Source organism: Nothoprocta perdicaria, unplaced genomic scaffold, assembly GCF_003342845.1.
Source record: "Nothoprocta perdicaria isolate Ctin4 unplaced genomic scaffold, notPer1 scaffold_72, whole genome shotgun sequence".
Classification (NCBI taxonomy): domain Eukaryota; kingdom Metazoa; phylum Chordata; class Aves; order Tinamiformes; family Tinamidae; genus Nothoprocta; species Nothoprocta perdicaria.
Genome location: NW_020455999.1, coordinates 2,306,811 through 2,332,129, shown reverse-complemented (window position 1 = coordinate 2,332,129; position 25,319 = coordinate 2,306,811). Strand labels below are relative to the sequence as shown.

The following is a 25,319-nucleotide window of genomic DNA, read 5'->3' as shown; positions in this document are numbered from 1 at the left end:
ATGCTGTACATTAGCGACCCAATGCAGCATTATACCACGGTAGGTGCTACTTTTTATTAATGGGGTTTGCCTTGTTATTTCTTATTTGGGGTTGTCCTCTGCTGTCGAAGAAAAAGCTTGGCAAAGATGCGWGGGCTTTTCTGAGCTTTTTTACCCRTTGCTGCTCCAGAARTGTCAGCTATGCGACGCACTGCTGGTTTGGGAAGGGCAATGGGTTTCAAAGCAGGACTGACTGGGCAGCAATCCTTCCTCTGTGCCATCGGATGCACTGAGGATGTGGTGCTCTTTGGGCACCAGGAGGCAACCTCTGTGTTGTGAAAGAGAATCCTGTTGGGGTGGGATGGTTACAGCTTTGGGTGCTTGGTTAAGATCTCCTGTTTCATGTGAATCGTGTGTTGTGCTCTGCAGGGTCTTGGGTGTGATTTAAACCTGCCGGGTAAATGGKGGTCCTAGGTGCCCGCTCAAGGAGGGGCGCTCAGAGCAGGGAGGGCGCAGGGCGCTCAGCCTGGCTCCTGGTGCCCGAGGACTGCCAGGGACAGGGCTGCGGGCACCAGCGCATGGCACAGACCTGTGCTCCCGCGCTGCCGCTTTCCTTCGCAGCGGGAAGGGGCTGGGAGCTGCAGCAAGGACGGATACGGGCAACACGGCTTGTGCCGAGACACCAGGGACCCGCAGCCCTGTGCCCGAGAGCTGAGGGCTTTCACAGCAAAAACGGGTTTCTGTGTCTGCTCCCTGGCACTGGCATACGCGAAACAGAATAGTCTTTAATGGATTTTTATAGGCAAGGAAAGACACTGCTTCCTTTTGCACACCCTTAAAAATAACGAATCTGCTTTCCTTGGGGTGCTCGTCTTCTTTTATTCATTGRTAAAAAAAATAGATGTAGAGATAGACTTCGTTACGGATATAAATAGAAAGGTGTTGTGCTGTATTCTTGACCGCAAATTGTATAATTTCTCCTTTTTGTCTTAAATCTGTGCTGCAAAACACCTCTATATGGGTGGTGCTGTAATCCTGTTCCTTGCAGTATCACTGCTGCAGTCGTGTGAATGCACACACTCGTGTATAAACGTGTAAACATATGTGTGCATTGCTGTGTGTGCACACAAACACTCATGTGCAGGATTGCTCTTTTCAAGGAACACTTCCAAAAGGCAGGCAGTCCTTTCCTATTCCGTTAACAGGGTGAAGCGGACTGCCTATAAAACTGTTAAACATGCAAAGAAACTGTATGAATTGGAGATAAAAAAGGCTGAGGGAAATATTTCCCTCCTGATCCGGAGTCTCAGCATCCACGGACTTGAGAGAATCCGATTCATGTAGTTCAGGTGATAGATTTTCTAAGAACAAAGCGCCCTTTTATGTTGCATTCGGTCTGTGCCRAGGAAGGCTCCAAGAGGTGCACGACAAGCAGAGCGCAACCAGCTCGTGATCAGTGAGCATGTCCGTACCGATGCGATGGCAATACTAAAAATCAATTTGTTCCTCGTTGAGTTAAAGCAATTAGTCCTGAAATAAACCTGTGCTAGTTTGGTACAGGACGTGTTTCACAGGGCTTCCCTGCAGGTCCTTTGCTTGCCCTGGCCGTCGTAGGGAGAYGCAGCAGCGCACGAGCTCTGGATATTCCTGCGTGGGTTGTTTGCACTGCCGGTTAACTGGCATGCACCAAAGAAAGAAGCTTCTYTTGTTGTTGGGGGCTTGTTTGCCACGGAGGCTCCCGTGTTGACAGCAGGAGCCACGCGTTCCTCTCCAAACGGGCACGGCTGCCGTGTGCCCTTCAGCATCTGTCTGCTGAAGTTTCCTGTAACCTTTTCTCCAGGTAAATTCTGGAATGGTGGAAAGTTGTTCCTCTCTGGCAAAGGTATTTACAGAGCAGCAAGAGGGAATAGAGGGGTTTATGCACAWGTTTTAGGGGAGAAAATGGCTGTATTTGTAAAAGCGAGTCGGATCTTGTTCAGCATTCCTCCACTTAGTCACAGACTCCAACGACCTTGTGAGAGATGCAGACAACGGGGGAGCTCCCCTGGAGAAGGATGATTGTATTTAAAGCGTTATATATTATTGCACACGGCTGGGTGAGGTTTGCATCCCAAGTTAAAACACGTCTCCCGATTCCAGCGCCGGGAGCCTCGCGAGGGAAGGTGCTGAGGACGCGCCTGCCGCCGGGTCCCTGCTGCGCCCCTTGCTGCCGAGAGCCGCAGGAGGAGAGCGCGGCCGGGGGCGCAGCGGGTGGCAGCGGCGGGCGAAGGTGCCGGAGCGGCAGGGCGGCACCGCGGGGCCTGCTGTGCACCGGGCCCGGCCGCAGCTCCTCGCTGCACCACGACCAGGAGGGCTTGCTGCACACCGTGGCACTCGCCCGTGGCCCTTCCAGAGGGCTGCTCCCTTGGAAATGCCTGAAGAAAAACCCTCCAACAGGGCCGGAATTGCAGGATGCTGGAAAAAAAAAAAAAATCCACTCTGTGTGCTGTGAGAGGAAGCAACTTGCTTGCTTGAGAAACAGCTAAATGTCATTATTTTGTTTTGGTATTAGTTTATTTCTCTGTCAGGAGAAAATGGATGTTTTTGTCAGATTTTCAGAGGAAAGGTTAAGTATGTTCTAGCCATGATGCTTTTGAGCCCTGCTTTTCCTGGGCTATGCCTGTATAAAAACATGAGTTGCCAGCTCGTGTTGGGAATAGCTGGCAATGGGGGTTTGGAAAGGGAGGAAGAGGCGCRGGTGGCCCAGGCTCCGAGCCGCGCTCCGAGCTGGGGAGCGGGGTGTGCTTGGCGCCCYGTCCGGTCCCGGCCGTGTGCTCTGCAGCTTGGAGGTTTCCCAAACTGGAGCGGGCAAGCTGCTGGCTGCCTTGCAGGATGAGRCACCCGCACGGTGCGGCTCTCCTCGGACTAGTTCGAAACACCGGAGTGCTTGGAGGCATTTGTGGCACCTCAGTGCTGCGGCTCCTGGCCAGCAAAGCCTTCCCTCCGCTTTGGAAAGGGCATCGCCACTGAGGCCCAGCAAGGCCCAGCCTGGCACAGGGGCAGGGAGCCGGTTTGGCCTCTGCCTGTGGCTCCTTATGCTCCGGGGGTGCTGCACCCCGGGTGCAGCTTTGTCAGGGCTCATGTGTGCTGGGAAGCGCTGGCACTGAGCAGTCCCTTGGGAAAACTGCGGTGCTGTGGAGCTGATGGGGTTCTAGGAGGAAATGCAGCTTCACAGGCCAAGTGTCCTGCAGTCATTGTCCAGGCAGTCCTCTGTGCAGGATGGTGATCGGCATTTCCCCTCGGTTCAGCAGGGTGTTTCCCCTATCTTGGCAATTGCCAGAAAATGCCCGTCTGTCCCCAACAGCGAGACAGTCCCCTCGCCAGCAGGAGTGGTGGTTTGCRTGGTCCAGGCTCTAGAAATGCAAGAGCTTTGGCATCTCGCTGCCCTCAGTAAGGATGTAGCTGATAAAAGGGGATGTTTTACATGCATGAAGTTTATCCTTTGCACAAGTGGTGACCTGTTTAAGAAGCACACCAACCCAGAACAACTATTTTGGTTGACTTTCCAGCATGCTGGCCCTTTAAGGGAGCTGTAACAGGACACCTGAAGTCCTGAAGAAGTATAGCCGAGGTTTCCATGTCTCTAAACTGGCTGGTGTTTTCTTTTTTCCCTCCTCCCCTTTTCCCTTCCTCCAGTCCCAGTTTAATTTGCTGAACAACAGCATGGATCAGAGCATCGGCAGCAGAGCAGCCTCCACCAGCCCTTACAGCTCCGAGCACACCTCCAATGTCCCAACGCATTCACCCTACTCGCAGCCCAGCTCTACCTTCGACGCCATGTCCCCAGCTCCCGTCATCCCCTCCAACACTGACTACCCCGGGCCCCACCACTTTGAGGTGACTTTCCAGCAATCCAGCACGGCCAAGTCAGCCACTTGGACAGTAAGTTGCATGTGTTCTTGCCTTCACTAAAGGGAAGTTTTGTAGCGTGGTAAATGTTTTCCGTGGATCTGCTGCGAACACTTGAGTGTGTTGGCGTTGTTTTGTGGAGGGATGCGCCGGGCACGTTCGTGTGCTAGTGCAGGATCAGCTGCAGGATGCGTGGGTTTTGTGCAGCCACAGCCTGGCAGGGCGTTCTGACATCTGGGCAGGCAGCAAAGAGAGTTTCACCTTGCAAAGCAAAATACGCAGGAGCCATCAATGTTTACATTGAGATTTTTTTTTCCAAACGGGAAGGCACAGTTACTGGAATATAACCCCAGGTTAGGAATTTCCTAAACTGTAGGTGAATGTCCCTGAAAATCATAAAGTTGGAAGAATGCACTGCGAGGACTACCTGCTTTGTTCTCATGGTTTTTTCCCTAAGCATTTGCCAGCAGCCGCTGTCAGAGACGGGCTTGTGGGACCTCTGCTCCGACCTACTGGAGCTGTTCTTTGCTTTGCCTTGAATTCTTGCTTTTCATTTATAATCCTTTTCCATTTCGCATATCAGAAGAATGACTTAATCTCTAGAAGCCACAGCAAAACAACAAGGAGATTTGAGTCACAAATGCCTCACTACACAGCATCATGCCCTGTGAGATGTGAGCACAGTAGCCTGCTACTGCTGCGTGGGCCACTGTAGATTTTACTGCATATCCTAAAATCAGAGAGAGGAGTCATCTGTGCAAAACGAGACCTAGGGGTTATTTGGAGAATACAACAGTTCTTYCCTTTTTTTTTCCTTTTAATGGGCAGAGATTCTAAATTCACATGCTGGCTTTTGTGTTCATATAAAGCCGTCCCTGTTTGTTTTTAGGAGCACTTGCAGCTGTTATTTCAGGTAGTTCTGCTGTTGATGTTTCTTTAGCAGTGAAGTGTGCTCCTCAAAGCCTCCTCACCCAGCACCTGCAGACTCCCTTGGGCTCTGACACCCGAATGCCTGGGAGATCTCTCATGTTCACGCCTGAGAAAGGCTTTTCTCCCCTGGGAAATGGTAGCAGAGCCGAAACGCTGAGGTGAGACAGCCGGCACAAAGAGGCAGCAACGGGGTGTCCTTGGAGGCTGAGATTATCACTACCACTAAATTACCATTGAAATTACCGTTATCACTAAACAGGCAGAGCAGACCAGGAGCAATATAGCAGCCCATGGTGCGATAATGACTTTTATTTTTGGAAGCTGATGTGTTTAATTGCCAAGAAAGTCCTTTCCACTGTCGACAGAAAGCAGCTYTGGATGCTTATGTGCAGCAACCACCACGGTGTGGCCTCCCGCCCTGTCCCAGCGGTGCTGGTTGYTGGTCGCTCCGGCGGGAGCAGCGGAATCTGCGGCTGGTTTCCTAGGGGAGAGCGGCTCTGCAGCAGCTCCTGCCGCCCTTTGCCGTGGCTCCGCAGCTGAGGAACCTTCCTGAGGAAGCGGCCGGCAGGCAGAGGAGGGAGTCCCTGCGAGCGCCGCGGTGACAGCGGCTGGGTACCAGGAGCGCGGCTAACACCGATCCCGGCCGGAGCAGCACGTGTGTCCGGCAGACAGGAGGTCCTGCTGAAACCCCTGGGACAAAGCTGCCTGGGGTGAGATCCAAAGCAGGAGGCTGTGCTCRGTGGCGGTGGTTCTGCAAAGCAGCAACATCTGAGTGGCAACCAAACACACGCTCATGCGGTGGGTCTGGTCCTGGCTGTCCTGACGTGGGAGGAAGAGGGCTGGGAAGTGTCTCATGTTCTCACACTTGCTGCTGTCGCTAGCTGGAAATGCTTGAGGGTCATTTTGTGGTGGAGAGGGGCCACAGGCCGCACTCCTGCCCCATCCGGAGAGCACAGCCAGGCTGTGTGCTGCAGAATACCTGCAGGACACCCCTCTGGACAGGRTCTATTCACACGTGTCAGAACAGGGAGAGGACTGATGGAAAAATACACTCTTTCCTTCCCGTTATTTAGCAGTAAGAAAATAGCCCTCCCTTAGCCAGATGATGAATTTTGCAGCTGCAGTGAGTAAATCAAAAAAGCCACTGAGGCCTTTTTGGCCCTTGTCTCTGGGCCAGCCAAGGATGGAGCAGCAGGATGCTTCCCCAGCCAGGTCCCCATCATGAAGCAGTGAGTGACTGCGCTGGTCCTTTGCTGGAGCCATCCTCYGTGGGGACGCACTGTCCTGCTGGTAACTGCTCAGCCTGGAGATGCCCRCTGGCTTCAGGGACCTGCTGGTGCTGTTGCTGGGAGAAGTTCAAGCACATTCTTGTTCTGCTGGTGAATCCTGTGTGGGACGTGACCCACACAGCACTGGCTGCAGTCTAAAACCTACTCCTGAGCATATGTTGCTCCATGTACAACAAGCAATTGGTTATATTTGGTGGGAGAAGGCAATTCACTCTGTTACAGCAGAGCAGGGACCGGGGTCTTTTCAGGACTCCAATTATACTGAGCTCAAGACTGCATCAGCATCACCCTGTGCCAACTGTGAGTCCTTCTGCTTGGGGCTGTGTAATCGGGAGGGAATGCTTTCATCCTCGAGCCTTGCAGCAACATCTCCTCTACGCTGGATGGCCAGGGCCACTCCGACACTGCCRCCCTGGCCCCACAGCTCGTGGGGGCACCCGGCCCTTGGGACAGGCTCCGCTCTAGGCCGCCCTAAGCAGCTGCAGCAGCTGCAGCCCCGCAGTCGGAGCTGAGAGCTGGTGCTTCTGAAGGCTCTCGGAGGGTGGATGCCACCTGGGAAATGATTCAGCGCACAGAAATGAAGTATCCGAGCCCTCCTCATGTTTGACAGGGCAGTTCACGCGACGCGTGGATCTCTGAACCACAGGGCCGGCCGGGGCTGTTAGGAATTCCCTCGGAGGAGGCCGACTGCAGGACTAGCATCCATCAACCTGAATTTCCACATCCTGAACTTGAGCACAGCAGAGAATGGAAGTGCATGAGTGGTTTCTTGCACACTGGAAAGTGCAGGACTTGAAAGAGCAGCTGCCTCCAGAGCTCCGGAGCGCATGTGAATTCTCAGACACTTTGAGGTTGCTATCTATACAAAGCAGGATCATCCCGCCTGGACAGTGGGATTTGCTCCAGCTTCTCCTGACGGACACCTCTTGCAACTGTGGAACTTGCTATTGCTGCTGAAAGACAGAGCTGCCTCCCTCTTCCCTTCAGCTTGAAATCCAAATGCTGTATTACCCAGCTAGGAACTGCACCCGAGAATGTGTATCTGTCTGCAGGAAAGAGCCAGAGTTGCCAAAAGAGCCCTGTCCCGTAAAGTAATGTAGGTATTTGATGCTCTCAGATCCAGAGCAAACCTGAAAGAAACATAGTTAAACACAAAGAAGAACCAGGAGCTGTTTAATGTTGCAGCATGTACTGAAGAAAACAATATTACGCCATTAAAAATTAAACCTGCTACATTTAAAAATCTGTCATGGTTAAGAGGGAATGAATTCAGAAAAAAAAGCATATGTCAGATACTGTCAAGTCAGTCAGTATGTGTGCAGTATGATTCTCTGTATAAATAATGCTTGCATATGGTAATGCAAGTGTACAAGTAAGAATGTGAAGTGCAGGCACGTGGCAAGGAAAGCKAAAAGTTCTGGTCAGTAGGGCTAGGAACAGTAACGCTGCACCTTTGGCAAGGGCAGRTACAGAAACCATCCTGCTGCATCAAAGACATGGACTATTCCRTTCGGCATTTTGAAAGAAACGACAAGAAAAAATACTTCTGTTTCATTAGTAGCTGAGGAAACCTCATGGCTTTTAAATAGTTTAAGGATAACTGCACCAAATAATCTACAGTAAAAACACTGAAAGAGCTCACTGTGAATTCCCCGGAATCAGCCTTGTCCTTTCAGAGCACTGGAGAGCCCTCCAAGATGAGGGGAGAGGACTGTGCCAGAGCAGGGGGTCTGTGGGGCTCTTACAATCTTGGGGCAAAACATCCAGAGTGCAGCCAATGAAGAACTGGAAGTGGGATGCATAGGCAGTGCATCCCAACCCAAATGATTCTATGGAAATAATCTTGTCCAACTCTTTGACATAGTTCTTAGACACAGTCGTAAGCTTTGATTATAAAAGTGTGTAACTAACCTAATAGACTCACCTTTTCTCATGATTTTAGTTGAATCCCTCTGGACACTCCAGAGGAGAGTCAGTTTTATCCATACTCAGGATAGCACAGTCCCCAGCTGGCAAAGGAGATGCAGCACATCCCATTTGCAAAAGAATGCTCCCCAGTCCCACGGGACCCTCTTGGACACCCCGCTGTGCAGTGCCATTACCCATAGTCTTGAAAATCTAAGAAGTAATTGTTGGTTTAGTTTGCAGGTCAAACATAAAACTGTAAATAGTGTTGGAGACAACTCAGCTGAGCCACTGGTGCAGACAGCGCAGCACAGACATGAGGAACATGGGTTGGTGCCACCTTTAGGACRGGAGACGTTGGAGGAGCCCAGGGCTCATGGTCAAAAAATTTTTTGGATATGAACTGCCTGGACAATGGAGCAACAGGAGTCCAGGCAGGAGAGCTGGGGATGCGAGTTTGCCTCTGACTGTGTCATTCCTGAGGCCATTGCCTTAGAGAATGCAGTGCTTGTGTCCACCCTTCAAAAGTATGTTGACAAAATAGAAAAGATGGGAGAGGGAGATCCAGAGAAGATGAAAGATTTGGAACACATGCCTTGTAGGGAGATACCAAAGGACCTTAGTGTGTTTAAGTTCTCTGAAGGAAGAGGGGCTTGATACAGTCTGCGAGCACCTACATAGGAGATGATTTCTGATAGCAGGCAGCTCTTTAATCTAATAGAAAAAGACATAATGAGATGCAGTGCTTGGAAGCTGCAGCCAGGCAAAATCAGACTAGAAACAAGGTGGAAATTCTTTAACAGTGAGGGTAATTAGCCATAGGAACAATTTACCAAGGAATGCGGTGGATTCTCCAGCTCCTGAAGTATTTAAATGAGGAGTCGACATATCTGTCTAAAAGATAAGCTTTACTTCAAGCAGATACTGCTGACTTAATGCAGCACCAGTAAGCAGGGGTCTTAGGCCTGCTGTGAAAGACATCAAACCAGAGGATCATGATTTGTTTTTCTTACAGCTTTAAAAAATGGTGAATTTCTGAATTTATGAAACAATCAGATGGAGAAGGGATGGAGACTCTGAGCGTGGATTTGGGACTTGCATTTGCCAGAAATGGTTTCTTTCTGTGAGAAGATGGCACCAGGTGGGTGCAATGGGGTTCCCCAGTCCCTGGGCCGTGCTCTGACCACCACAAACTTTGCAACCAACTGGAGCTGTTGTTCCTGGTCCATTCCCTCTGAAACCCTAAAGGCTGCAACCACTGGCTTTTTTTTTTTTCATTTTTAATGGTTTTCTTATCAGCAGAGAGCTCTGAGTTGGAAGAGACTCTGAAAATAAGGTTTTCCCCGTAGTGGAGAAGCCCCCTCTGGTAGGTAGGCTGTTTGGATCGGGGTGGGAGCGGGAGCAGGAAGCGCAGCCGTGCAAGACAGGGCTTGCTAGCAGCCTGCCTGTTTGTTGGAAGCTATCAGGACTCCGGGTTCCCTGGAGCTGCCCAAACATGCTGGAGTTGTGAGCCGCTCTTGGCTGTTTTCTCGCAGGCAGCCCCTCGCCACGCTGGCCAGCTGGTAACTGATAGATAATTAGTATTTTTCTCAAGTCTGATTTGAGGTGGCTCGGTGCTCCCTGCCTTCTAAAAGGTTATCRTGCGGCCAAAGCCAGCAGAACTGTTAATAGGGTCTTTGGCCTCCTGTGGCCTCGGTGCAGAAGCACAGGGTGCAGAGCCGTGCGGTGCAGCTGCCTGCTCTTGCACGAGAGCCCCTGGCTGTGCCGCAAGCTCCGCAGCGGTGCCGGCGCTGCAGAGCAGGAGCACCCAGGAGAGCAGGACGACAGTCCCCACAGCCTCTGCCTGGGCTCCTGTCCGGCCTCGAGAGACAGCCCAGGCCTCCGAGCKCACCAGGCAGCTCTGGAGTCTCCAGAGGTTCCAGCCAGGGCTGAGAGGGGTGGTAACGGAGCGGTTACCCAGAGCAAACCAGTCTGCATCCCGGGGCCCGGCCAGCTAGAGACTGCAGGGACGGGAGGGTCTGGCTGAAGCTGGTCTCCTTGCTCCCTAGAGATTGCAGATGGAGGTTTGATGTGCTGGGAGCGAAGAAATGAAGGCATTTATTGGACAGTGACTGGAAAGAAAGGGTTGAAATAACTGGTGTTGTGGGAGATAGGTCTTCCCTTGCTGCTTCCTGTCTGAAGTACACAGAGGTAGAGAAGCAGCTGTAAAGAGGAATGAAAAGTCTTCAGGATTATCTGTAGAAAAAGAGCCTCACCTTCCTCCCGAAACCATCTACTGGCATCTCATCTTATTTTGTAGATACTCATATCTCACACTAGCAGCCTGGAAATTAATAAGGGGCATGTGTGGCTCAGTACCTCCTCCATCCAAGCCGTAAATGTCTTTGTTTTTATCCAAGTAGCTGGGCAGAAGAACATGGATATTTTAGCATGCCAGAAGTAGGAAAGCAGCCTCAGCATCAGCCTGCTCCAGAGCCCATTGAAGCCAGCCCACTGGAGGCTTTCCATGAGCCATAGCAGGGTGTGGATGAGGCTCCAGGAGCTCCAGACACAATGAAATTGAGAAAAAAAAAAGGCAATGGAATTTGGTGTGCGATGTTCCAACACGACTGCGCTATCAGCTCCACTATCTTGAATGTGTATGGTATGTGCAGGTCAAGGGAATGATTTAACTGGCAACTACCTCTCCAGCAAGAAGGTAACATTCTCCTGCAGGGACTGCTGCAAGGATGAGATAGGATGCAGCGGGAGAAAGGAGGTTGCTATGGAAAATGGTGGTAGTTGCTCTGCCGCGCTCTTTTGTGAGTGTTTGGATTTGAAATGCGCCGAGAAAACAGGCTGGGAATATATGAGGTCTACTAAAGGATTCAAGGAATATAAGGACTGCAGGAGGGCATGTATTTCCAAGGCCTGGCCCTAAAGTGACCTTGGCTGGTGGTTCCAGCAGAGACTAATTGGAGCACGATGGCTGGAGCTCCCAATGGAGCACCCCATGGTCCTGCCCGGGGTCTGGGGCCTTCCCCAGCAAAGCGCCTCAGGGAAGAGCTCCGAGCTTGCCTCTTGTCACGCTGGTGGAGCGAGTGAATTTATCACTTGAGGCTCTGCTCAGCACCATGAGAAATGCAGCTGAAGGCATCCTTAGCAGCCGGTTTCCCTAGGGGAGAACATGCACTTGCATGCATGAAGGGCAGTTAGCTCGGCGCACATCTGCATACAGTGAGTGCTCATGTGGTTATGAAAAAATTCTCCTCAACTRTCTGGCTTTGAGCCAAAGGCAGATAGAGTGAAGGCGAGGAGCTGAGCATGGGTGCAGGAGATCTTGAGGCCAGCTGTGCTRCTTGGAGCACACCTAGACAGGGACCTGGTGACCTCTGTGAAGACCAGGTAGCTCTAAGAGCTGAGCCTGTGAATCAGTATTTTATGATAACTTTTCCTTGCTTCCCTAAGCTCAGTGCTGCAGCAAGGATACAACCACGGTGGGTTTCCTCCATGGTGGGTGCACTCAGCCACCCCAGTGTGAGTCCTGCAAGGCAAGTGTGGCGACTCCTTTGACCAGGAGCTTTCTCTGGCTCTGTGTGCGTAACAAGAGACGGAAATTCCCCTCTGAGCTTGGCACAAGAGCTGGCAGCAAAGCCCTGGGAGCCAGGAGCGCAGACTCAAGCCCTTCAAGGTCTGCAAGGATGATTCCTTCTTCCACTGCCAAGTGCTTGTAGAGTTCATACCACTCCCCACCAGCGGCAGATGGTGAGAACTGGTCAGCTGAGGGGTAAATGCTTTGGGAGCCCAGAAAAGTAGAAAGATGCAAAAGGGCAACTTCTGCATTGTTGGTTCTTCAAAACAGTCCCTGATGGTTCTTGAACCAACAGTGGTGAACAAGAGCAGAGTGACAGATTTGTGTTACAGGAGAGACATGAGAGTGAACATCTTGACTGGGGTCTGTTGTGTTAGATTCCACGTCCCCAGCTGTGCCCGCGCGTGTGAAACGCCCTAGGAACGGCAGGTCCCTGCTTGCTGCTCAGGATGCTGGAAGACTCTAAGTGACAGGGATGCTAAAAATGACAGTGCTACACCCTCCAGGACTGGATGTTTTTGCTCGTCTGCTCTTTTTTTGCATTGCTTTTTCAGCAGCGATTGGATTCCCAAACCCTGTTCTTCCCTTCCTTCCCAGCTCAGCCACCATATACACAAAAGCATACCTGAGCCAYGGGAGAAGAGCACTGCTGAATTTTTACTTCACTTTTTGGATGATGCTGAACTGCAGTGCAGGACTTGTCACAGAAGCAGACTATCCAGAGCTGGGCTGCATGCGGCTCTGGCTGCCAGAGTGTCTTGGGCACCGGGGGATACTCATCTGTTTGGCAAAGGGAGATACTGGCCATTTCCAACCCCAGCTCATAGGAGAAGAACAACACAGTAACTTGCGAAGGAATTTCCAGCTCTGTGAGAAGTTATATAGCCCAATGATTTTAAAAATGGTTATTAAAAAAAAATTAGAAAGGAAAAAAAAATAATCTCTGTAGTCGGCATGTCTTCCAGGATCTGTCGTAACAGATTCGTCCGAGCCGGTTAACGGTATTTGCGGTTTGCAAGATGCTACATGTCTGAGTAAGATGACAGACACATTATTATCACCTCTCCACTGTGATCTGTCCAAACCTGTCCCAGGATGCAGCTCCACAGCTGCTTGCTGGGGAGCGCAAGGAAATTAGCAGCCGGAGGCAGCACTTTTCTTCTCTCTCCCTTGCCAGGCTAGTGGCTTTATTGGGATCCATTGACTGCAGTCCTGGACACGTCTTGAGTAGAACTAATGAGGAGACTGGAATGTAAAAGAGGAGGAGGAGGAGAAGGCTGCTAGGGAGGAGGGGGAGGATTTGTGGAAAAAGTAATTGTTGAGCAAATCATTTCCTTCAAGAGAGAAAGAAGAACTTGGCTCAGGCCTCCTGAAGCAGGCAAGTCTAGACGCTTCAGTGTCAACAGTTGAAGATAAATAAGATTTTATCAGTTCAGACTCTGTTGGGACACATCCTCATAGCGGTTCTGCTGCCCAGAGAGGAGTTGGGGGGAGATGGACTTTTCTTTTAGGTGTTTTCATGCAGAAGATTTAGATTACTTTTTGTGTGAGGCTCTCAGTATGCCAGGAGAGAAACACCTCTCCCATCTCCTGCTTCCTGTCCCAGGGAAATAGCTACAGATCTAAGTAGCAAAGTGGCTTTTTCCAGAGTGGGTCTTGGACATTTGCAGCAGAGAATTACAAGTTAATTCTAGTGCATTTTCACAGCTGTGACCATTTTAAGTGTCATGAGTTTTTGTGGGAATGTGTCCCCTTTGGACCTTGCAAGGTGCAAAGCATTTTCCTGGATACGTTACAAGAGCAATAAGATAAGCCTTGGAACGGAGAGGCGAGGAGTCTGTGCGGGAGCTGATGGCAGCAGGGGCTTTGCCCACTGGGCGCTGGTTTGAGACAAAATAACCCCCTCTAAGGAGGCCTTGGGATAGCGATTCCCTAGAGAAGTGGAGCTGAGGCTGCCGTGCTCCAGTAGGCCGTTGAGGGGCAAAGGCTTTGGCTTGTGCAGTCGTTGCTGTTGCTCGGGACTTGCACTGCAACAGGACAGGCCACAGCAGCAGAGAAGAAACAGTAAAACAGGTGGCATTATAATTTCAAAGCAGCAAATGAGCGTAGGCTGGTGCTGAAAGCTGCCCGACTGCCGCAGATGGCCAGTTCTGCAAGAAGACCTAAGCTTCACTGGGTGACATTGCTGCTGGCTGCTCTTCTTGCTGTGCTGACACCCGCAAGCCCCATCGACACGTGAACTTTTGCTTGCCGAACATACAACAGAAGACAAGCTCTGACTTTCCTCAGTGAACAGAATCGCTGCAGTAATAATGTTATTAGGAAGGAAGCTACTAGCCTTTCAGAGGGTAGAATAGGAATTGGGAAAAAAAAAAAAAAAAAAGCAGGGGAGGGGGAAAGAGGTGCCCAGAGGCAGAACATACTCATGTTCTTGTGTAGGTGAGAAGAAAATGGGAAGAAAATGTTAGGATTCAGCTTTTAAGCGCTAGTGTGCTAGTCCCTGCTGGGGAATGCGTTCAGCTGTCCTGCAGTGATGATCCCTGCTAAGATACAGGCACTAACCCCCCAGCACAGGTAACATCCAGCTCCGGCTTCCCCTATACCAGGGACAGCTCCTTTGGAAGGGGGCCAGGGCTGCTGCGCGGGAGCTGCGGAGCCGCGCGAGAGCCGGGTCCTGCTGCGCCCAGGAGCCGCCTGCAGCGTCCCACGTGCTGGAGGCTTTTCCACCTGCTTGCTGCCGGTCTCAGAGGGCAGTTTGTCCAAACCGCAGAGCGGCTGGGAGCGAGCTGCACGAGACGCGGTGTGTGGTGCTGCGGCTGCCGCCGGCCGGGCGTGCGGCGGGGAGGCGCGCGCGACCGCTGTGCTCACGCTGCCTGCTGTGTGCAGAAGCAGGCAGGGTACAGAGCTGATTTTTCTTGCCCAGAGTTATCAGCACGGAGTTCCTTAAAAGAATAGTTTGTTATTGTTGAAGGATCTTTGAAGGCAGCGCTGGAGCTGTTAAGACATGATAAGGTTATCAGCGGAGGCATGCCTGCGTTGAGCGGCAGCCTTTCTCCCTGCAGGGCAATTGCTGTGCTATTTAACAGAGATTTATCCGTGTCATAACATGGTATAATGAGAGAATTTGTTACCAAAGAACTTGCCATAATGCACTTCTGCTCTTCCAGAGCAGTTTTATTTCCCAGGCGTGTTCAGGACTGCCCGGGAATGTCTACATGAAAGAATCCTCTGACAGAAGTTGTCAGTATTTTAACACCTGGCCAGGAAGAACCCCCTCCAAATAACTCTTGTTTTGCCTTGTCCTCTCCTCAAAATGAACATGTTAGTGAACGAACATGTGTGACTTGGGTAGTCACAGAGCCTAAGTAGGTTACTTGGACTAAAGCAGGACAACAGAGCCTCTCTCTTCTACCCAGGCAGATAGGATCTGAGCATCTTCCAGAAAGAGTCTGTATTTTGAACTCAAGTGTACTGAGGAAATTGGTAGGACTGTAGTAGAGTTAGGATCAAATCCGCACAACTCAGATATCAGCGTTAATTCTTGCTGTCACGCACAGCTTCGTGCTGTTCCTGCAGGTCATTCTTCTGGGGATCACACCCTCTAACGCTGGCAGTGCCTTTCTGTTCTTCTAATGCAAAACTGGTGTGCTCGGGAGCTACCCCTGGATGTTTCCAGCCAGCTCCCTCGCTTTCCCTTGCCAATGTCACTAACATTTTGTGAATTCAGTGCTGGTTGCATGAAAGCTTGAACAGTCTGCCTCAGTACTAACCTCTGCCCTGTATATCTTCTCTGAGCTTCTTTTYGAATACCACCTGAAAGCAGCTTTTATCTCTCGCTTCCTTCTTCACTTTCCCCTGTTTTTTGCATTTCATGTGGTGGTATATGCTTATCTAGCCATTCGAGGCACAATGGAGGATAGTTTGCAAAAGCAAAGGCAGAGAAACCGACGGTGATGGGGAACAGTCCCTCATGGGAAGGGAAGCAGTCACTGGAATCGCAAAGTGGATCCTGCTTGGACGGGAAGGGCAGAGGGACCAGGAAACACAAGGCAGCGCAGAGCAGCCTCCTGCTCTGACCAGGGAGCCGCCTGGAACAGGGAATGCCCTGCGAGCACCCTGCTGCTCAGACAGCCCTGGCTCAGGGCTAAACCCGCAGGGAAGCAGAGGGGGCTTCTCACAGCTCAGCACTGGCAGAAGGAACTTCACTAGCCTTCACACACCTGTATTTTGATGGCTCAGGACAAGCTTTAACATCCTCCAGAGTATTCTGCACGGTGGTATTTTTTTGGCGCAAAGCATATGTTGTGAGGATGAGATAAAATACTTTGAGTAGAAACATGCCCTACCATGCAGGAACTGGCTTCCCTCTCCCCGTGCAGCAGGGGTGGGCTCTCATGGAGCAAACAGAGTCTTTGTGAGCTGGAAAGCAGCGTGGCACTGGGCAGGCAGAAGGGCACCACAGCTCTTCCCATGTGTGATCTGAGCCATGCACTGGAGAGGTTAAAGGACAAGTTCTGCCTTCCCACCACCACACTGTTGCCTASCTGGAAAATGCTGTGCAGCTTCTTCTCACCCAGCGTCTCTGCAGGTGAACTTTGCTGCTGCGCCCAGGCTCTCACAGGTCCCCATTACAGCAGGTCTCCCTGCAGACCACCTAGAGCAAAGCTGCTGTGCCCTTCCCCAGGGCAAATGTGATTTTAGGTGTGCTCAGGACAGGCAGCAGTGCCTCTGACTTCTTCTAGGTTGGGAATTCCTGACTGCATCCACCTGGTGTCACTGAGAGAAGATGAAACAGGTGGCTGGAGCTGGTCAGCACACCCAGGAAGGACGAGCTGGGCCTGAATCCTGCACTGCAGAGATGGCTGCTGCCTCATGCAAGCGGCTGAAGTCTAGCACTCCATTCTGCCCCCACTGCCTTTTGTGCCCATAGCACCTCCAGCTCTTTCCCTTCCCTCTTCCTGAGCCATACAAATGCAGGTCTCTTCTTTTCCAGTACTCCCCTCTGCTGAAGAAACTCTACTGCCAGATTGCCAAGACATGTCCCATCCAGATCAAGGTGTCGACGCCACCGCCGCCAGGCACCATCATCCGGGCCATGCCCGTCTACAAGAAAGCAGAGCACGTGACAGAAGTGGTGAAGCGCTGCCCCAACCACGAGCTGGGACGCGACTTCAACGACGGTGAGTGCTGGCCAGGCACCCTGCACTGGGGCCGGCCCCGTCGCGCAGGAGGGCAGTGGCTGAGCTCTGCTGCAGCCTTGAGGAGCTAGTCTTGGGAGGATGAGGGTGAACCGGGTGAGGCAGTGAGCTCCTAAGGAGCTGGAGGGCCAGGAGTCCTGGATGTGCTGCCCCTCTGTGGGTACCACCACCCTGTGTGGGAGGGCAAGGCCAGCGCCGGCCTGCCCACTAATACAGACCTTTAACTTCACAGGCCAGTCAGCCCCGGCCAGCCACCTCATCCGGGTGGAAGGCAACAACCTCTCCCAATACGTGGACGACCCTGTCACCGGAAGGCAGAGCGTGATGGTGCCCTACGAGCCCCCACAGGTACCCCGTTTGCTTCCAGGGTGGTGGGGAAAGAGCTGCAGCATTTTCCCTTGTCTGCCTGTGCAGCAGGGTAGCCCTGCAGCTGGGAGCTGCCCTGCCTGGTGGGGGACAAACCCTGTCCCGAGCAGGAGCCCGCCCTGGCTCCCCCTTGCAGCGCTGGGGTGGATGTGCTTGAGCACACGCTGCCCTAGGGGGTGCTGACCCACAGCTGCCGACAAGTGGGGTGCAAAGCCAGTGCCCAGGGACATCCCTTCCGCTCCTGCCATGGGGTGTGCTGGGGGCCTGCAGCCCCCCACGCAGTCCTTGTAGAGTCATCTCTTCCCAGCTGGGACAGTCCCATCAGGGTGAGGTCCTGGGGAATGTCCCCCCAGATCTCCTCCACCTCTGGTTTGAAGAGTGGCCTTTTGCATCGAAGTCGAGTCTCAGATGCAGGTCTCTGGATTTTTTGCTCCTTGCTCAGTGTCTGCTCTCCTCTCCTGGGGCAGGTGGGGACCGAATTCACCACTATTCTGTACAACTTCATGTGCAATAGCAGCTGCGTGGGAGGAATGAACAGGAGACCCATCCTCATCATCATAACCTTGGAAACAAGAGAGTGAGTCGCTGTCACAGCCACATTCCTGCCTGGAGCAGGCTGCTTTCCTGCTGCCAAGAGGGCTGGGGGCCTCGGGAGGGAGCAGCTTCCCAGGGATGCAGTGTGATTCCTCCCTGGGCATGAGCTCCAGGAGCCCCTTTTGGGGAAGGGSAGGTGGCAGCCCCCTGGCTGCCCCAGCACCRCTGCAACCCTCCTCTGCGCCAGGAATTGCTTGTCCCTCACAGGAGACTCCTGCTCGTGCTCTCACAGCAGACACGCTCCCCAGCTAATAATACTCATGGGAGACTTTACTGGGGCTTTTTTGAGGCACACCATAAAGTATTGACTTGAACCAAGGTGAAACTCCCTAGAAGAAATAACCTCCTTGACGTTTCTGTCCTGCCAGCGGCCAGGTCCTGGGAAGGAGGTCGTTTGAAGGACGGATCTGCGCCTGTCCTGGCCGAGACCGGAAGGCTGATGAAGACCATTACCGAGAGCAACAAGCCCTGAACGAGAGCGCTGCTAAAAATGGCAGCGCCAACAAGCGCAGTGAGTCCTCTTTCCAGGAAAGCTGCGTGGCTCAGGGTGCCGTCCCGTCACAGCTCGAGGCTGCTGGCTGCCMCCCGGGGTGCCTTGCTGCTCAAAGCGACACAGCTGCTTCCATGTCACCCTCTTTCCTGTCTCAGCTAGTCACTGTGCTGCAGAAGCTCAAACTCAAGTTTGCAAAACAAAAAAGAACAATTCCCAAAGCCACAAGTCCTAAAAGAGGGAGCATGTTTGGCATGTGTCAGACCAAGTCTGCTAAAGGTGCTCATTTCCTCGTTTTCGGTGTGGATTAGCAGTGTGCTCCAGGTAGTGCTTCTGCTCCCAGTCCTGCTGCTGCCAGGAGGAGCTGGGCCACAGCAGCTGCCATAGCGAGACTGGGCTTTTGTTTTTCCACTAACATTTTTTCCTTTCTCCTTTCCAGCCTTCAAACAGAGCCCGCAGGGGATCCCAGCACTAGGGGCTGGCATTAAGAAACGGAGACATGGGGAGGAGGAGATGTACTACGTGCCTGTAAGTGTCAGTTATCCGCACTGGTCTCCTTGGCTTGGGCTGGTTATGACTTTGTCCCCTCTGAGCAAAATGCCATGGGGATGCAGTGTCAGGAAGGACGAGATGGCCTCGCTGGAGGAGACAGTCCTGAAGACTCCCGCAGTGCAGCAGGCAGGGGGCCAGCAGCATGGCCCACAGGGCTGAGAGGAGGCTAGAAACAAGGGAGGAAACATCTGTAAATGCACTTGTCTGAGGGAGTCCTGGACCCTTGAACATTTATTGGTTGCAGAGGCATTTTGCCCTGCAGGACTGGGTAGAGAAAAGGGCCGTGGGAAAGGGCCAGGTGAGATGGGCCAAAGTGAAGGCCTGGACTTGTTCCCTCTTCCAGGTGCGAGGCCGGGAGAACTTTGAGATCCTGATGAAGATAAAGGAGAGCCTGGAGCTGGTGGAGCTGGTCCCCCAGCAGCTGGTTGACTCTTACCGGCAGCAGCAGCAGCAGCTCCTGCAAAGGCAGTGAGTACCAGCAGAGCGGCCAGCGAGTTTCAACCAGAAACTTCAGTTTCAACACTGGCTGAAACTTCAGCCCAGAAAATCTGAAGCCCCGGCCAGAAGGGAGTGCTGGGGGAGGGAGGGTGGCTGCCTGCCTTCCTGCTGGAGGTCACTGACTGCTCTGTTTTCTTGAGTAGGAGTCACTTGCAGACACCTTCATCCTACGGTCCCGTCCTTTCGCCTGTGAATAAAGTCCATGGAGGAGGAATCAACAAGCTGCCATCTGTCAACCAGCTGGTGGGGCAGCCACCACAACACAGCTCCAACCCAGCACCCGGCCTGGGGCCAATGGGTAAGGTCCCCCTGTCGCCTTTCCTGCAGCCCCAGGCAGACGAGAGGCAGAGCAGACAGATGGCAGCCACAGAGCTGCACAGAGCCCTGGAGCTGAGCACTCCTTGCCTTGCACTCCTCCTCCAACCCCACATCAAAGCAGAAGTGTTTCAGGCAGATTGTATTGGTACCCAGCACCTAACTGGAACCACTCTACAGCTGAGACACTTGGGAGAGACCTTCACAGTTACCACTGCACAGGGATGAGTGGGAATTTATAGTGTAACTGTATGTCTGCAGTGCATCTTCTAGAAGCTCTCAGAAGAAGGCAGTGGGATCAGACACAGCTGGCTCAAACCCTGAAGTCCTCAAACTGGTGCTCACACAGTGTGGGCTCTCCCTGCCTGTCAGTAGACTCCCTAGTGAGGGACAGGGCGGTTATAACCATTTGGGTTATGTCTGACTCTGATCTGTTTGTTGTGTTGACATGGCTTCTGCCTAGGACCTGGGATGTTAAATAGTCACCCCATGCAACCCAACGGAGAAATGAACGGAGGCCACTCGTCCCAGTCGATGGTCTCAGGATCACACTGCACCCCTCCTCCGCCCTACAACCCTGATCCCAGCCTTGTCAGGTAGGGAAGACGACTGATACCTGGTGTGTGTTGTCCTCTGATGTTTCTTGCTGTTGTCCCTTACTCTAACCTTCAGATCTGTCTAGCAACTGGTCAACTGGCCACTGGTTCCAACTGAGAAATCACTGCTCATGAAATCACACAGACTATTCCTCTCATCTCAGAAATCAAAGCCCAGCTTACTACCACTTAGAAATATGCATTGCCTGTAAAAATCTCTGAGTAATCCTTTCTTGTTCAAATAGAAATGAAATACATGTGAACAAGAATCTGGTTCTATATATGTCAATCTGGCACCAAAAAAAAAAAAAMMRRRGRAAAAAAAAAAAGGCATTGTGGAACTTCCACTTTCCCCTTCCTTAGCGGTGATACCTAGGAATCACGTAAACTACGTGATTTATTTCCACGTGGAATGTTATCAGATCTGCAGCCACTTTCTCATGTTCCAGCCTTTTCCAAAGACCATAGATGTTTTGAAGGAGATCCTGCCAGAGTTAGGGAGGCTGCACATGCAGTTTCTAGAACTGCACAGCTGCAGCCCAGTGCAATGTGCAAAGTACCCCAGCACCAAGCTGTACATTGCCGGGACTGTCACTGCCCAGACTAAAGCACGTCCCTCTCTTCTTCTCCAGGTAGCTCAAGCTCCCTCAGGTTATTTAGTGAAACTTACTCTGCTGAAACCTCTGAAGATCAGAAGGACTAAAAAGTAATGTTAGGAATGAACATAGTCCCATTAACTTCTTCACTCTTACCCTAATGACAAGTTAGGCCATGCTTTGGCTTTGCATCAGCCAGAGGAAAACTGTGTCCAAGCACTGTGAGTATCCCAGAGCAAGTTCCCCACTAAACTTGCCTTGCCTGCATCCCACCTGTATTGCAGGGGTTTGAAAGGGCTGCCGGTTCTCTAAGAGGCAGAAGCCTCCTGCAGTCTCCTCCTTGCTTTTTCACTGAACGGAAACATGGTTTGCCACTACAGTGATGGTTGAGAGCACAGCTTATATTCGTAAGAAGTTAATGCCACTTTATTTTCCAAATTTTTTCTGCAGTTTTTTAACAGGATTGGGGTGTCCAAACTGCATCGACTATTTCACCTCACAAGGGTTACAGAATATTTACCACCTGCAGAACCTATCCATAGAGGTAAATGCTTTGGGAAGATCTGTTCTTACCACTTGTTTCTATCAGCTGTTGATCTTAAAAGCAAGGACAAACAGTTTTAAAAGAAAAGGGAAAAAAATGTGCACCAACCTGTCACAGAACATGTCTGTTCCCCGTGATGTGTGTCTTCCTTTCCAGTCCTTCAGATGTAGTAGGAGTTCAGTCCTTGGTAGCAATCCCAACAGTCGGTCAGTCCAGACAGCCAGAAGCAAAGGCTCAAAGGATAATGGGGAAAACAAACAAAATTGTAACTCAGTGAACTTCTTTCTAAAATGAGCTAAAAGGTCCCCAAATCGGACCTCAGATACTTCTTTTTTTCTTACCTAACATATAGGAGAACAAACTGCTGTACTCAGCAAACTAATTGAAAGCCCATAGAATTGGTATTTCAGCAATTCTTAAATCAGACCTATAGTTCTGATTTTGTCATTCCACATAAATCTTCAGTGTGTCTGTCTGACAACAGAAGATAAAAAATGAGTCAACCCCAGGATACCTGTGTTCTGGGACTCAGGGCTCCAACCCTGGGATCCAACAGCACAAGTTAGGCAAAACTAGAAGGAAAACTTGTATAAATTATGTTAGAAATATCCTATATTACATTGTGTGTCAGCRCTCTGCAGCTGGGGGGAAGAGGGGGTTGGTGCTGTAATCCTTGGCTAAAGTGCAACTCTTGGTGCAGATACTAAGGTCATGCCTAACTGGAAGAGGAAAAAAAAATCCCTTTCAGCTATAATCGGTCCTAGAGTCAATATTCTGGCTAAGTCAAAGCTCTTACCTTGATTCATTTTCACCCCTAAGTCACTTGTCTTCTATCCAGCACCTAAAATAAAATACTGAGAACATGTTTGGATGATGCAGTTGTTGAAGACACAATGATTTTTCATTGGTAGCTGGGGCCAGTTGCGTAATCTTAGTCTGGTTTTGAAGCGTTTTCTGAACTAACTCCGTTATTATCTATAAGCTGTCAAAAGAAACATTTGGAACAGCCAAAACTTAATTGCAGATTGCTGAGCTGTGTGTTCAAGTTCACATTTATAGTTACTAATCGCATACTCGCTGTCTTCTCTAGTTAACACTCTCGTGAGTCTCTGTGTTTGGCATTAACGTGGCTCTCGAGCAGCTCTCCGTTACGGTAGTGTTTGTTCTCATGCGGGCATCTGCACGTAGGTCACCGGGCCCCCAGATTTTAAAGCCCCTGCTTAGCATYGTGGCCACAGCCCTTCCTGTCCGTCATGGCCATCTGTCCAGTGCGTTAATGCAGGTGGCAGAGGGCTGGTCCCAAGCAGCCCGTGCCAAGGACAGTTTGGGGAGCGTGGCRCATGCCCAGAGCCACCAGTGCCCTCCCGGGGGTCGCGTCTTGCCTAGAAACGTGGGTCAGAGCCCTCCGGCCAGGACGCAGGGAGACGAGCGAGCCCAGAGGAGCCGGGCTCATGGCTGCTTAGCCAGGGGAGCAGAACAGCCCCGCACTTCACGTGCTGCTCTGCAGTGTGTGTGCGAAYGCAAGGCGCCCATCCCTCCCCTTTGCAGATGAGCTATGTGAAACAAGCACTTGCTTCTCCTCCTCCCCCTAGATAAAAGAAACATTTCCTAGCCCGCAAAGTTGTGTTTGAGTAACTGGTCAGCTGGCCGGGTTACAAGTGAGAAGTTACCCGTCAGGGCCAAACGTGTGGCCTTGGTGCCGTGACGGGGAGGCGCGGGCTGCTCTGGGCTGCTCTGAGCCGCACGCTGCCAGGGCTCGTGCCCAGCCGTGTTCCTCACCTCCGTTACCGGATCCGCGTCAGCAGTGTTGTTCTTGCAGGATCTCGGAGCACTGAAGATCCCGGAGCAGTACCGGATGGTCATCTGGAGAGGCCTGCAGGAGCTCAAGCAGAGCCACGACTACGGCGCCCAGCAGCTCATGCGCTCGAGCGGCAGCGCGGGCAGCATCGCGGTGGGCGGCGAGCTGCAGCGGCAGCGCGTCATGGAGGCCGTGCACTTCCGCGTGCGGCACACCATCACCATCCCCAACCGCGGCGCCGACGACTGGCCCGACTTCGGCTTCGACCTCCCCGACTGCAAGGCGCGCAAGCACTCCATCAAGGAGGAATTCACGGAGGGAGAGATTAACTGACGGCCTCCAGAAGGGAGCAGCGAGAGACTGGACACCGAGTTAGAAGAACAGAGGAAAAGATGAAACCCCGGATGAGAAACAGCGAGTTGTTTTCAGCCTCGAGTGTCTGGTTGAAAATGTAGTTGCATTGGACAGACGGGAACTCCGAGCCATGGGAGAAAGCCTCGCCCTGGTCCCTGCATTAGGCATCTTCCCCAGAAAGGAAATTCCAGGGGGGTTTCAGAGGATCCAGGGGAAGGAAAGGGCTGCTGAAACAACGGCTGAAAAGGAACGCAGAGATTTTCCAGTGGAGGGAAAGACAGTCGCTGGTTTATAATGCTACTTTATATATTACTGCATCAACCATATGCAGCATAAGGATAGCACTGCTAGCAAAACTCACCTTTTCCTCTTGTCTATCCCTCCTGTGTATCCTCAGTGATGTCCAAACCCTACAGGTCTTCATCGTTGGAAAAGAAAGGAGGAGGAGGAGGTTTACATCTGCTCTATTTGCTATRAAGATATCTGCCATTGACGGAGACGAAGCAACGAAGCCCATTTGCTTTCCTGACGGACTGCCAGAAAGTGTCTCTCTCCCTCAGTGCTACGTAGAGCAGAAAAACAGCCCATTTGGTAATTACAGATGTGTTCATGTACTTATAACTGTGTATATAGACAGACCACAGTGTACATACAGTATCCTCATTGTGCTGCAAGGAAAAGAAAAAAGATTTATTTTCATGTAAGCTATAAAAATTGATACTTCTGAGACACTGTAGTGTCAAGTTAAGTTACTTTCCTTCTCTAGCATGCAAACATGCAGAAATCATGTTTCCAGGACATATCCACCAAAAATTAAAGTGATTTCCCCCTCTTAGTGTCCCTCATGCAAGAGCAAAGCAGGGGGGGAGCCAGTGAATTCCCTCTGGGCCTCGGAGTTCTGCAGAACGACTCCCTGCACCGTCAGAGGAGGCGCGAAGACAAGTTAGACCAAGCCCTGAGGAACGACTTAGATGTAAACTTGACCCAGCCTCCGTGTAAGGTGACGAACTGGGTGGCTGCATGAATTGGGTCTAGTTTATTTCCCATTAGCTCGAGTCTTAGCCAAAGCTGCCCCTATTAGAGCTTATTTATAGCCCAGCCCGACTCTGGCCTTGTACCTTTGCTTCCTGCAAAGCAAGCTGCTCGCAGGCATCCCGGGCTGGTTCCCAGGGTCACCCAGGGCTGGGGACAACCGCTTCCTCCTTCCCGCCTGCTGCTGACGGCTCCTGGTGACTTCTTCAAGCTGTAATTGAGCTGTTGATTCAGCCTGAACTCGGCGCGGAGGCGGCTGCATCCCCTCTGCCCCAGCGAGCCGCGAGGCTTTCAAAGGGCGAGGGTCTGCACGGAGCCTCTGCGAGGCCCCTCGGGAAGAGGGCGGTTAGGGAGCTGCTTCCTGCACCCGGCCGGCCTCGGGCTGCTCCAGATTTCCAAGGAATGGCAGGAACGGCCTCGCTGCCTCCTCCTCCCTCCTGCCCTTGCAGGGCTCCGGCCGCTGCCTCCCCGAGGAGGAGGCCGGGCCTCCCTTGCCCTGGTGCAAACGCGCCCGCAGAGAGCAGCTCGCYAAAGCACTTTACGGCTTCAAAGGCTTTCGAACCATCACTTGCGTTTCCTATGTTACCTAAGGCTTCTTCCAGCAGTATTAAGTGACACACTCCAACCATGTTATGAATGGTATTTTTTGTAATGTTATCTTTGGAAAATGTGTTATTTTTATAGCTGTATTTGCATTTTTGTTTTATCTTGGTTTTGTTTTTGTAACACAATAAAAGCACATGTCTTCATGACAGCCCCTGCCAGCTCAAGTCTCAATTACAAAGCCCCTGGAAATTGCCTGATGCCACTTTGTGAAGCTCCAA

General features: G+C 51.7%; 1 protein-coding gene across 2 annotated transcripts; it reads left to right on the top strand.

Annotated features, from left to right (window-relative positions):
- TP73 (tumor protein p73) lies at positions 1-23,522 on the top strand. Of its 2 annotated transcripts, XM_026051123.1 has the most exons (12): positions 1-39; positions 3,655-3,900; positions 16,556-16,742; positions 16,993-17,108; positions 17,594-17,703; positions 18,089-18,231; positions 18,650-18,738; positions 19,106-19,230; positions 19,404-19,558; positions 20,039-20,171; positions 21,218-21,311; positions 23,131-23,522. In XM_026051123.1, the coding sequence occupies exons 1-12, from the start codon at positions 1-3 to the stop codon at positions 23,440-23,442; spliced, it is 1,749 nt and encodes a 582-aa protein (XP_025906908.1). In that variant the 3' UTR covers positions 23,443-23,522. The 2 variants fall into 2 exon arrangements, with proteins under 2 accessions (XP_025906908.1, XP_025906909.1); XM_026051124.1 differs by lacking the exons at positions 19,404-19,558; positions 20,039-20,171.
- Positions 23,523-25,319: the final 1,797 nt, after the last annotated feature.